Source organism: Leishmania braziliensis, chromosome 12 (assembly GCF_000002845.2).
Source record: "Leishmania braziliensis MHOM/BR/75/M2904 complete genome, chromosome 12".
NCBI classification, from domain to species: domain Eukaryota; phylum Euglenozoa; class Kinetoplastea; order Trypanosomatida; family Trypanosomatidae; genus Leishmania; species Leishmania braziliensis.
This window is the reverse complement of record NC_009304.2, coordinates 376,256-389,027: the sequence shown is the minus strand read 5'-3', so window position 1 is coordinate 389,027 and position 12,772 is coordinate 376,256. Positions and strand designations below refer to the sequence as shown.

The 12,772-nt window shown below is 60.7% G+C and overlaps 2 protein-coding genes and 1 pseudogene across 3 annotated transcripts; all 3 read right to left on the bottom strand.

The window, feature by feature from the left end:
- Positions 1-1,491: 1,491 nt before the first annotated feature.
- Positions 1,492-2,640, bottom strand: LBRM_12_0810 (putative NADH:flavin oxidoreductase/NADH oxidase; the record flags this gene model as incomplete). The annotated part of the gene is made up of 1 exon (XM_001563080.2): positions 1,492-2,640. The coding sequence occupies one exon, from the start codon at positions 2,638-2,640 to the stop codon at positions 1,492-1,494; it is 1,149 nt and encodes a 382-aa protein (XP_001563130.1).
- Positions 2,641-4,977: 2,337 nt separating this feature from the next.
- On the bottom strand, positions 4,978-5,773 carry LBRM_12_0800 (annotated as a pseudogene). Its single transcript has one exon. A coding segment is annotated over exon 1 (796 nt).
- Positions 5,774-7,976: 2,203 nt separating this feature from the next.
- LBRM_12_0790 (conserved hypothetical protein) lies at positions 7,977-11,921 on the bottom strand (the record flags this gene model as incomplete). The annotated part of the gene is made up of 1 exon (XM_001563079.2): positions 7,977-11,921. One exon carries the CDS (start codon positions 11,919-11,921, stop codon positions 7,977-7,979), a length of 3,945 nt encoding a protein of 1,314 aa, XP_001563129.2.
- Between the last annotated feature and the right edge of the window lie 851 nt (positions 11,922-12,772).

Here is a 12,772-nt window from a genome sequence, read left to right as displayed (position 1 = left end):
GACAGTCGCTCCACAATCCGTTGCAGGAAGAAACGAGGGTGGGTGAAGCGCGCCCAGAGAGCCACACATGCACAGCAACAGTGGCCGCACCGACACGCCTATGCCTCTCCATCATCGCCTCACTCTTCGCTTAAACCCGCGCTTCATCAATTTGTGCCTCCCACTCCGTGGCGGTTGCGCATGCGTGGCGCTTTTCTCGTGCGCCGCCCCCTCGACGGGTCCACTCCACCGAGAGCAAGTCAGCCAATTCAGACGCACACGCAACCGCACCTCGTCTACCTCGGCAGCACTACAGCGAAACCCTGGTCATCTGGGACGAGCCGCCCTGTCGTCGCCGAGTCGGGTCAGTGCGTCTCACGGGCCGCATACAGCGCAGGCTCGGCTCAGGGTTACGCTCGACACCACCGCAGCGCAGCAAGAGAAGGCACAGACAGTAGGAGTATTCGTATATGCGCTGCACCGTCGACAGGATTCGCGGTGCGCTGGTACAGTCGCAATCATGGCTGCCAGTCACTTCGGCACAGCGCCAGCCGAGTCCTCTCCGCCGACACCAAGTAGCCCACAGGCGTGTATACTCGATGGCATGCTTCAGGACGCCTGGCTTCCCGACAAAGCGTGCGGGTACTGGGCCCGGAGATGCCACGCGCGGTGAAGTGGGCGGCATCATCTCAGGCGACATAAAAGGAGAAGTCAGTAAAACGAAAAATAGAGACTGAAACGCAGAGACAACTGCACGAGCGAGAGCAAGTGCGCTCGTAACCGCACTACGCGGCCGCCGCGCCTCGTACTATCAACCGTGCAAGCAGGCCGATATCATCGCCAGAAAGGAGGAAATGAAAGAAATAAAGCCAACGAGGGCTCACAGACATAAATAGGGCATCCCGAGTGCCGGTGCGACCTCTACTGTGGGTGTTGGCAGTGGTAACAACTGGCAAAGCAACACAAACTACCCCCCTCAAGCGCGTTGCACAGACACGCACGCAGGCCCAAAAAGAAACGCAAGACGGCGACGAGAGAAAAGCAAAGGCGGCGCCCAGCACGGAAGAACGAGGGCGCCTCCGTACAGGCCCGCGCAGAGGCGCACACACACACACACACACACACACTTGTGCGCACACTTTGAGGGGCATCGCCTGTCACGTGCAAACGCGAGAGGGGTGAGAACGGCTGCAGAGTAGAAGAGTCGGGTGGGCGGGAGGGGGAGGAGCACGAGATGAAACAGAAATAAAAATGAAAGCAAACCTCACAGAGAGGGTGCGGGGGGATCAACGGAGAAAAACAGAGGCCGTAGCCCCTCTGACCATCTCTTTTGGGTCGGGCGTGCTTGAGAGGAGAGAACCGAAAACGACCGACGACACGCTCGTCAGTGAGTTGTCCTCAATCTCACGTCATCAGCCCACCACCACCACTCACTGAGTCTTGCTCACGTGGGCCACATAGCGGACGCCGGGGGTATTGAGCGTCGAGTGAGCCGAGGCCATCGCACTGCTGTCAAGGCGTCTCCTTCGTGCACGAGGGAGCAGCGGCCGAGGGACACGAGCTCACCATGGACGGATAGTCGTTGTAGCCCGCCTCGCTGGTGCTGTAGAACGTCGCAGGATCAGGCGTGTTCAGCGCCGCACCGGCGATCGCGCGCGCAACGAGATCGGGGTTTGCAAGCGCCTTCGTGCCAAACACAACGGCATCGGCAGCACCGCTCGCCACCGTCTCCGCGGCCTCCTCAATCTCAAAGCCCATGCCGGTAAACAACACACCCTCGTACGCCTCGCGTGCCCACTTGTCCGCACCACACGCCTGGCTGAAGAAGTCGCCGCGCATCACATCAAGAAACGAAATATTTCGAGAGTTCAGCTGCGAGCAGATGTACCGCGTCAACGCCTCCGGGTTCTCGTCACTTTGGCTGTTGAAGCTGTTGAGGGGGGAGATGCGCAGACCAACACGCTCGCGGCCAATCGCCTTAATCACGGCATCCAAGACCTCGAACAGGAAACGGCACCGGTTCTCGATGCTGCCGCCGTACTCATCCGTGCGCTGGTTCGAGCTCGACTTGAGAAACTCGTCGATCAGGTACCCGTTCGCGCCGTGCACCTCCACACCATCGAACCCGGCGGCCATCGCATTACAGGCGGCAGTCGCGTAGAGTTTTACATAGAGCGCGATATCCTCCGCCGTCATCTCGTGCGGCACGGGGTACGGCTGCTTCTCACCATTCCGCGCGAACGCACCAGGGCATTCGTGGTCGGTGATGGCAACTGCAGACGGCGCGACGATGCGCACACCCTCGTCCACGTTCGACGGCACCGTGGCGCGGCCACCGTTGTGGATCTGGCAGAAGATGAGCCCACCCTTCTCGTGGACGGCATCCGTCACCTTCCTCCACCCGTCCACCTGCTCCTTGCCGTAGATGCCGCCCTCGTGGCAAAATGTGGAGTAGCCCTTCTCAATTTGTGTTGCCTCCGTGATGATGAGACCCATCGAGGCGCGGTCCGCGTAGTGCCTCACCATCGCAGGAGTGGGAACGTGTTCGTCGTCAGCACGGCAGCGCGTCAGGGGCGCCATGACAAAGCGATTTGGCATCGACAGCTGTCCGATCACGAGCGGCTTCAGCAGCGCATCGATTGAGTTGGAGGCGGTGGGCATGGTGAATACTCTTTTTCCTTTGCTAGCTTGAGGGGGGGGGGGGACGGAGAAGAGAGAGATGAAAGAACGGAGAGTGTGAGTAGGCTACAACGAGGCCACAAGTCAGGCAGTACATTCGTCTCGATAGATCCGAGCTCTGGGCGGTGCGTGCGCTCGGGCGGCTTACACTGAAGCCATATCAGCCAAAATAACGTACGTCTTACTGAAGAGCATCAATACGAGTACATCCTTTGTGCGCTGACGAGAGTGCAGAGCCACCCGTCCTTCCGACTTCCTGTCTCACCAAGTGAAGACACGAAGGGGGTCGGATGGGCAGTGGGGCGTGCTCGGGAGACGTGGACAGTGGAAGCAACGCGAGAGAGAGAGAGAGAAGGGGCCACGGGGACACTCGGGCCCCTTCTCAAACAGAGCGGCAACTCCAAAGCAGTACTGGCAGGCGCGATAACGATCGCGCTCGCGCTGGGCAAAAAAGAGCAAAACACCACCGCCTCCCCCCCCGCCGGCCCCGTCGCCCCGCGCTGTGCCGCACAGCGGTGAGTAAAAACGACGCGCAGAGGAAAGTCGCACAGCTTTCCCACTTTCCCCCCGTGGGGGGGGGGGGGGGGGGGGCCGCGCATTCGCCTGCTGGAGCACCAGGAAGAGGCGTGTAAGGGGGAGGAGCGAGCGAGAGTGCGTCGGTCGCACTCACTGTCCAGCAGCGACCCGCCTTCAGCAGAGCACACAAAAATGCCAGTCCGGTGCGCAACCTGTAGTCGCGCTATTAGCACACATTATCTGATCGAGCGCTCGCTCCGAGACAGCAGCGCGACTGTGCAGTGAGAAGGGGTGGCGCACACATCGAACGGTTAGCAGCTGATAGGGAGAAATGGGGAGGCGCACGCGCAGCTTCACGAGGGCAATACTCGCCGACGCGTCTGAACAGAGGCCGGCGCCACGTACGCTACGGCCGCCCTTCTCACCACTTTTGCCTAGAGGACGCTCAAGGGAGGTAATACCAGTGATAGAGAGAGATGCCGACTGCGCGGACCTCGCTTGGCGGTGACCCTCCACTCACAATACCGAGTCGGCCAAAGCGCCAGTCGTTGCTGTTGTCCTGAGCCTTTCGGTGGTGTTCAGAACGTTTGGTCCGCACAAGAGAAAAATAGTGAGAAGGCGGCGGCGGCAGGCGAAGTGACGGCCAACAAGCGGCAGCGGACTAAAAGCGCGCACGCACCTGCGAGCGAGCAGAAATGGGAAGGACGGGGGGCCCACAGCAAACACACCCCGGGTGCGCCTCAGCTTCGGTAGTAGTCGCCTCTTTCTGATTCCCCTCGACACCCTCCCCCCCCCCCGTAGGAGACAAGGTGCGTGGGGGCGAGGAAGCTGCAAGTCACATATACTCCCCTCGCCGCCACACACCGTCCAGGGACTCCCTCTTCCTCTTCTCCGGCCTGTCTGCAACATGAGGACAAGGGAGGAAGTGCGTCGTAGCCCCTCCACGCTTGCATAATACAAAACACAGGAGGGGGTGAAACAGGAAATGGAGAAAAAAGTGATGATGGGCGAGGGATGGAACCCACAACCTCCCTCGCACCTGTGTGCGGCAACTGTCCCTCACTACTTTGGCGATCATAACGCCGGTGCACCTGTGAACGAGGCGGGTGAGTGTAGCCCCTCGTAGAGCCACACTTCGACGACGGGTAAGGACGACTCGGGAACGAGGCCAGTGACATCCATCGCCCATCATCAACCCCCCAATCCCCCCACCACTACCAGCAGCAACAAGAGCGCCAACTCCATTCACGCACACACTCGCACGATCGGGACCTGGGCTGTGTATCCGCAGAGCACAACAGGCCTCTCGAGCAACGGACAAAAAGCCTCAACTTGTGCGGGAGGACACGTTGAGCGCAGAGGAGTTGAGAATCAACAAGAAGAGGGACGCGTGGCAGTGGCACAGAGACTTAAGGAGGAGAAAAGGCGTGTTTACGGCTACAAAGCACAGCCCCGTAGAGTCGAGTTCCACGGACTAGGGCACTGGAGCGACTCAGATCAGCAGCTGCACTGTACTCGGTAGGGGGTAGAAGCCAAAGGCACAGGCTTCTCAAACCTGAAGGACCACGAGTGCAAGAACGATGTGCCCTAGATCACCGCGAGGTTCGGCATTCCTACAAGCACGAAGCAGCCGAGAATGACCTCCAGATAGGCGGAAAAGTACTCGCCGAAACCCATCGGTTGAAGAACATACCGATTGTCCCCCCAACACGTGACGCGCCATCGCAGCAACCTCTGGAGCTACCGTTGCGACCTTCACGGTGTACACGCGTACCGAGGGGATCACACAAAAACTCCCCATCACACCGTGCGCAGTGGCAACGTTCTTCGCAGCTCGTTTGGCCATCTCAGGCGCAGGCTCACCCCATCTCGTGCGCAAACGACTGGGGATGTCCCCAGCAGGCTCACCGCGCCCGGGATCACGTTATGGCCCTCGTTCGGCCCAGTTGCCATTGTCGTCATCGACAGCGCGGGCGCCACCTTCGGAGCGATCTTGCGCGACAACGCACTTCAGCGCAAGGCTGCCGCCACCAGCCATGATGACACCAGCCATCGCCGATACGCAGCCGGCGGGCATAGACTAGGAAACGTGCATGTCGAAGATGCGCCTCACGCCATCCAGCACGCCAGCCTTCATCAGCTCAATCGCACAGTTCGATGGCAACTCCTCTTTGTGCGGGAAAATTAACCGCACGGTGTCCTTGATCTCGCGAGCAAGCGCACACTGCGCCTTAGCGACGCCAAGCAGCATCGCCGTGTGCGCGTCGTACCCACACACCGGCATCACGCCTGGAACGCGCGATTTGAATGGCAAGTCCGCCTCCTCCGACTGCGGTTTCGCGTCGATGTCAGCGCGCAATGCAACCGCCGGCCCAGCACCAGAGCCCCCCTCCCCCAACAAGGCCCGCCACCACAGCAGTGGGTACGGGCTGCACCATGCTCATCAACAGGCACCAAACCCCGCCAGAGCAGAGTTGCGGTACTCGGCCGTCTGGCGCTCCTGAGAGAACAGCTTGTGGAGCTAGTGACTGCTCCGGCACCTTACGATTTCATCTGTGGCGACGGTGCAACCTGCCATGAGTGCATCGAAGCTGGTCATTACGGATGCTTTGGACTGGGACGAGGAGGGGGTGATGGTGCACGTACGATACTGAGCGGGTTCCTCAAAGCAGTATTGGTATTCTTGTGGCGGTGGTGGTTGTGTGTGGGTGTATGAGTGGGTGTATCTGGTTGAGATGAAGATTGAGAGATGGCGCTGTGGAGTGGCGGCGAGAGTGACGCCAAAGAAGTAGAGAAACTGAGAGTCAGGACAGGTGAAGCACACCAGAGAACGCAGTTGGGTGAGACGGAGCAGAGGGGATGCACACTACTACCCCCTGACACATGGCTATGCAGGTGATGCGTGTGCGTGCACATCAGTATTGCGCATGTGCTCCTCACTGCAGTAAATCCCAACACTAACGTCGCTGCATCGATCGCAGTCGCATACTCAAACTGCCGCAACACACCACGGGTAGGCCCCTTCAGCTCTTCCCCCACCCCACCCGCACGGCATCATGACGACGTGGAGAGTAACGAGGAAGGAGGAGGGTCAGAGGTGAGCCACAACGGAGAGGGGTCGCGAGACAACGAAGACGGAGGAACTCTGATAAATCCCTCGCTTGCGAGTCGAGAGAGTTGTGTTTAGTCCTCTATCAGCACATGTTGACTCCTCTGCCTGAGCTTTAGGCGCCAGCATGCGACCAATGCTACCAGTAGAGCAGTGGACAGACAAACCAAACCAAAAAGCCGCCAGTAGTGTCCGCTGTGCAGAGGTGCGCGGAGGCTGAGTTCGACACACGGAACACAAGACCCGCCCACCACCACCACCACCACAGCGGCATCATCGGGTGTCACAGTGGGCCACTGAGACTACCCCTGCCTTCTTCGTTTTCATCTTCGTTGCACTGGGCCATCTCCGCACGGTGGAGAGGGAAAGTGCCGACCACAAACGACGGCAACAACAACAACAACAACGGTGGCGGTCGTCGGCGGGAAAACGAGTCGATATGGGCAGCGCACAGCTCCCGCCCTCCTCGAGAACAGAACGGAAGTAAGACGCCAAAAAAAAAAAAACACAAAGAGGCGAGCGTAACCGCAGCGCGCGTGTGGGGTGTCGGATGGCAAAGCGGCCCGGCACAACGCCCGCGCCCGTGTACCCCCCCTCACACCTCCTTTCCTCTCCTCACTAGCCCACTCGCTTCTCTAGCGCCACTACCGTGACGCTGCCCGAGTGCGCTCTCCATCCTGCAAGCCCCCTCCTCCTCCCCCCCCCCTCCATCATCATTCCCTCCAACCAACAGCAAAGATGAAGTGTGCACGCGATAGAGGACGACGACACGAGAAAAAGAAAGGGAGCAATCGTGAGAATCACAACGGCGGCGAGCAGTCGCAAGATGCAAAGAGCAGGCGAGAGAGATCTAAAGCCGGGGGGCTGTTAAGCCCGTTCCCCTTCGCCACGCGCAGTGGACACCACGCGCTTGGGGGGGCAGGCCAGAAGTCAAAATATAAAGGAAGGAGAAAAAAGAGGAGGAGGAGAACAGTAGCATCGCTGCTCACTTACTTGTCGAGTGGACAAGGCTCTCAACTTCCCCCATCACTTCCAGAATGAGCGTGTACATCTGCTTGTACCCCGAGCATTTGCTCAGCATCGGAGGCGAAGAAGAGAGTGGCCCGAAAAAGCGGTGCTCCCCTTTCACTCTATCGCCCCCCGCCCCCTGCCACCAGCACGAGGAGGGGGGGGAGAAGAACAGGAAAGTGAAAGGCAAAGCAACACAAACTACCCCCCTCAAGCGCGTTGCACAGACACGCACGCAGGCCCAAAAAGAAACGCAAGACGGCGACGAGAGAAAAGCAAAGGCGGCGCCCAGCACGGAAGAACGAGGGCGCTCTCCGTACAGGCCCGCGCAGAGGCGCAAACACACACACACACACACACACACTTGTGCGCACACTTCGAGATCAGCACATCAGCAGCTACAACTCGCTCGAATGAAGAAAAGAAGGGAGTCTCTAGAAAGGAAAATGGGGAGCGGTGCGTAAGGGGAGAGAGAAGTGAAAAGACGTGCCACCATATTTAGCCACACATGCCCACCGGCGAAGAGCGGCAGACACGCTCACAGAGAAGTACTTGCCGGGGCCTGGCAACGAATGGCCCTCATTCATAAGGGGTCTGCAAGTCATTCGCGCCACAGCACCGTATCGCACAGTGTGACTGAGGAAAGCCAAGAAGCCCTCCAGCACTCTCTCTCTCTCTCTCGTGTCTAGGACCGCACGATGATCTGGTAGATCTCGCATCCGCGCAGCACCTGTACCAGGAAGTTATGGTGCTCGCACAGCATCTCAACGTACTTCTGCAAGGCCGGGTTGATGGTGAGCTGATCTTGCGGCAGATCAGGGAACTCGGTAAACGCCTCCTCCTGGATCTGCATGGCGCGGTTCGACAGAACCTCACGCAGGTGCGACAGGGAATGCAATGAGTGGCCGGCAACGTCGAGAATCATGTCGCCTGCCTGCAGCTGCAGGTCCTCCTCCGCTTTGGGGAGTGGACGGGCTATGCTAACCACCTCGAGGTTCTTATTGATTGAGCAGCCCACAATGCCCTCGATGGCGAGCACGGCGCTCGGTGGGTAGTCCATGTCATCCGGCGAGAACGTCATGTAGTGAAACAACTTCGCCTGACGCGCCGTGCTCACGCGGCGGCGGCGCAGATCCTCGTCGTCATCGTCGATGACCTCTGGCACGCGCGCCAGCAAGTCCTTCAGCCCCGCTGTGAACAGCTCCGCGAGTACCTCAAAGGCGTCCTGCTCGTCCGACAGGATCGTCTTGCGGTAGAACTGTTCCTCGTTGAGGATACTCAGAAGCTTCTCGCGATCGTTCAGCCGGCGCTCCAGCTGATGGCGGTTCCGCGCCATCATGTCATCCACGATGGCGTCACGAGCGTCCATTTCCGCCTCCTCGATGGCCCCACGATCCGCCGCTTCGCGATTCATGACGTCCTCCTGCCGGTACAGAGCTCGACGGTGGCGCTCATCGGCTATGATCTGCCGCCGCTGTGCGGTCTCGTCTGCCTTCAGGTCACCCAGCAGCGTCCTCAATGTGGACGGCGTATGGAGCAGAGCATAGCATCCGTCCTTAGACTTCGGTGCAGGTCGGCGGGAGAGCAGGTCCAGCAGCGACTCCATCGCTTGCGAGCGGATAATGGCGCGCGCCGCCACTTCGTCCGCCTCCATGTCCGCCACAGCTGCCTCCAACTCCTGTCTGCTCGCGTACATGGCGCCGCGGCGAGCGAGAGCCTCTTCCTCGCGGGCCCGATGCTCCGCCTGCCTTCTCTGAGCGGTACCTGCCGGGTTCATGGTCTCATTAAGGTCACGTTGGGCGTGCGCCTCCTGCGCAGCAATCTGCTTGCGCCGCTCCGCCTCGCTGGCTTGCAAGCCGAAAAGCGCGAGCTTCCGACGGTGCCCGCCCATCAGCACGTGCAGTTGGCGCGCTGCACCTACCTCCATCGCTGCCCGCCCCACGCGCTCCTCCTCCTCGAGATGCGCCATGGAAGTCGTTAGGGTCGTCTTCACATTCGAACGGGCCTCCTTGCCGATCCTTTGCCGCTCCTTCGCCTCGGCGAACTGAACGCGATCGCGGAGGTACTCCTCCTCTTCCTCCAGCTGGGCCATGTTGTCTGCCAACTGGTGGTGCAGCTCCATCGCCATGCGCTTGCGACGCTTCGCCATACGGTCCTCTTCAGCGCGGACGCGATCATCGGCACGACGGTGATAGTGGTCACGGCGCGCGTCCAAGTCGTAGGCATCGACGAAGTCGTCAGAGATCTCACTCACATCGCTGTTGTTGTACTGTGGGGCAAGACCCGAGCGGCGGCGCTGCGCTGACAGCGCGCGGGACCCTCGGCGCGATCTTGCCGCAGAGGGGCGGCGTCCGTTAGCAGCACTTGGCCCCATAGTCATCGGCGCGATGCTGCCACCGGCAAGCGCGGCGGCGCTGTCGTGCATGGGGTCGTACAAGTCTCGCATGGCGTAGAAGCGCTGGAGGAAACGGAATGGGCAGCCGTGCATGCGCCGCTCTACCCCGTCACGCTCGATCTTGGCGCGGTCGTACCGGATCTCCGCTGTCAGGCGCAAGCCGGGACGGTCGACCACGATGCTGGTGATGTTCACGAGGCGGCGTGGCAGTTTCACCGCCAAGCAGATGTCGATCAGCGCGTTGAAACGGACATCCACCTCATAAGCGGGGTGAAGGCGGTCCCACTCCTCCCCAAAGACGTAGCGGTCGATGATGGCGACGCCGAGGTCCACGTCGTCAGGACGGGGGGCCGCGGCTGGATCGACCGCCAGCGCCCACTCCGGGGACATCATGTATCCCTGGTGTGCTGTGAAAGGGTAGCCGTTGCCGCCGCCGCTCTGTGGCGGCAGCACCATCAACTGCCCGTTTATCGGGTGCACGCTGCTGCGGCGTGGGCTCATCACGGACGAGCTCGGCTCCGACACGTTATGGGAGCCGCCCATGCGGGCATTTATCTCATCGTTCCTACACTCGTACTCACGACGCAGCCGCGCTGCCTCCTCGCGTTCGCGCTCCGCTTCACAGTGGAGGGCCTCAACCTGCGCTAAGCGAGCCTCGATCTCGCGCAGGTGCGTTGCCTCCGCCCCTGTCACCTCTAACATCCGTCCGCTAGTCGGTGAGCGTGTACGGTGACGCGACAGGCTCGTCTTGGCAGACGCCATAGCGGCCCTTACCTTCGCCTCCTCGGCCAGGTAGGCATGGTGCACCATCTCCTTGTGGAGGTGCTGCATGAAGTGAAGGCGGTGGTGCTGAAGCCGCTGCAGACTGCGCAGGAAAGCGTCCTGCCCGAGCTTCTCCGTGGGTAGCACGGTGCTGCGTGGGCTGACGCTCGCACTGTAGTCCATCGTGCCGGTGCGGGGGGAGACGTACCGGCGAGACGCCGACACAGGGGTAGAGAGGGACGTCACACTGCCTGTGCCGCGCGCACTGTGCGGGGTGCCGTGGCGGTGCGCATGGCCGCCTTCAAATGCAGCGGTGGAGGCGCCATTGCGCTGTAGCGACCGAGACGACGCAGAGGGCCGGGAATGACTACGGTGACGATGTGGACGGCTGTGCGGACGGGTCTCCTCAGTCGTGGCAAACTCGCGCTCCGCCGGGTCAACCAGGCGACGGTGCGACGTCGATGCCGTCGACAGTGCGTCGCGCTTCCTCTCGGAGCTGTGGTGGCGGCGCTGTGGCACCTGTTGCTTCTCAGAGTTCAACTGACTCAGCGTTTTGGCGGCAGTGGAGCGTCCAGGCGCCACACGCTGCTGAAATGAACGGATCGACTGCGACGGCGTCGTCATGGATGTCATGTCGTCGTTCTCGCGGCGAGAAGGCAAGCGCGAGCTGCGTGGCGTGAGCTCGCCAATGCGCACTGACGACTGCGCTGCTGCATCATCGCTCTCTCGACGGCTCGGCAGGCGGGAGCTGCGGGGAGTCGACAGCTCCATCTGCAGAGTGCTGCCGCGAGGGCTAGTGTACTGTGCGCTCTCTTTCCACTGCGGACGCTCGCTCATATGGCTCGATGCTGGATGGTAACTGCTCAAGCTCGGTGAGCTGCGGTGGCTGTGGTGGTGCTCGCGACGCGCGCTGCTGGAGCGCCCGCTTTGCTCGTTATGGTGGCTGTAGCTGTTCAGACTCGCCGGGATGGACGTGTTGCGCGACCCATGGCCCCCCGAGCGCATCGGAAGCGGAGGCACGGACGTTTTCTCAGCGTTGCAAGTCAGCAGTACCTCGACGACGCGGTCGCAATCGTCCGGCGTGACGCAGTGTATCGCTAGTGTCTCCCACATTGATGGGTTGTTGCGGCGGGAGTGGTTGCTGGCGCGGATGGAGGAATCTGTGTGGCTGCTGCCGGCAGCACCGGGGTGGAAGCCGATCGAGACGGCGGCCTTATCGAACAAGAAGCTGGAGCCGCGCATGAGGGTGATGATGTTTTTATGTCGGTAGAACTGGATCAGTGGTAAGCTGCAGGCGCCAACAAAATCAGAGCGCTCATTCATCACGGGGTCCTGCACTGCGGTGGGGGCGGTGTTATTTCGCTTGAGCACCGTCAGCGTCGTCTTGGTGATGGTGACCGAGCCAGGGAAGACGGTGCGGCTCTCATCCGGCGCAAACTCGATCGCCATTGTGAAGGGGGAGGACAACGTCATCTTCGAGCACAGCGAGCGCGGGCAGAAACGTGGGGAAGATGACGCAGTGTGAGGAGGAGAGGAGGGGGGGGGGGGGTAGAAGAGGAGCCTGAGGAAAGGGGAGGGGAAGGAGGAATGGGGTGAGGTAGGAGGTGGGGGGAAGGGGGGTTGGACAATGACAGTGTGGGTCCTCTTATCGTGAAGGACAAAGACCCAAACGGGGGGAGGGGGGAGAGGGGGCTGAAGAGCGAAAGAGAAAAGGGGGGAAAACAAGGTGTGAATGCAGGCGCCCTCTGGGGTGCGCCTGTCGCTTATCGTTTCCGCTGGACTACCCGCTAGGGGGGTGCGTCTATGCCACTGCGCGAGGATGCTTGCGAAGGGGGCGCCAGGGGGAGAAGTAGAGAGAATTGAAGAAGGCTGCGACAAGTGGGGCTGGGAGAGGGAAAAGAGAGGACGACGGGCCAAAGAGGAGAAAGCGGGAGCTTCACACCAGCGAAAATGATCGGGGGCGCCGACTGCGTCCCTCTTACTCTTCCTCGCCTGCTCTGTTGCCTTGCTAGAACTTGGGGGGAGAAAGGGGGGAGGGGGCACAGAGAGAGTGCGAGGAGAACAAGAGGAGAGGAGAGGAGAACGGACCGCTCCCCCCACCAACCCACCCACCCTCAGCCGCTTGATCAACGATAAAATGAAAACAATACGACGGAGTGTAGAACGAGCGCACGAAGAGCACAAAAATGAGAAATCAAAGGAGACACCAAAAAAAAATGCCTTCCCTGCCGTGGCCACTAACGCTGGTCTTGATGGATGCCGAAGCCTCTCTCTAGCGTGCGCACTCACACACTCACACACACGCTCTCTCGTTACACGGTCGT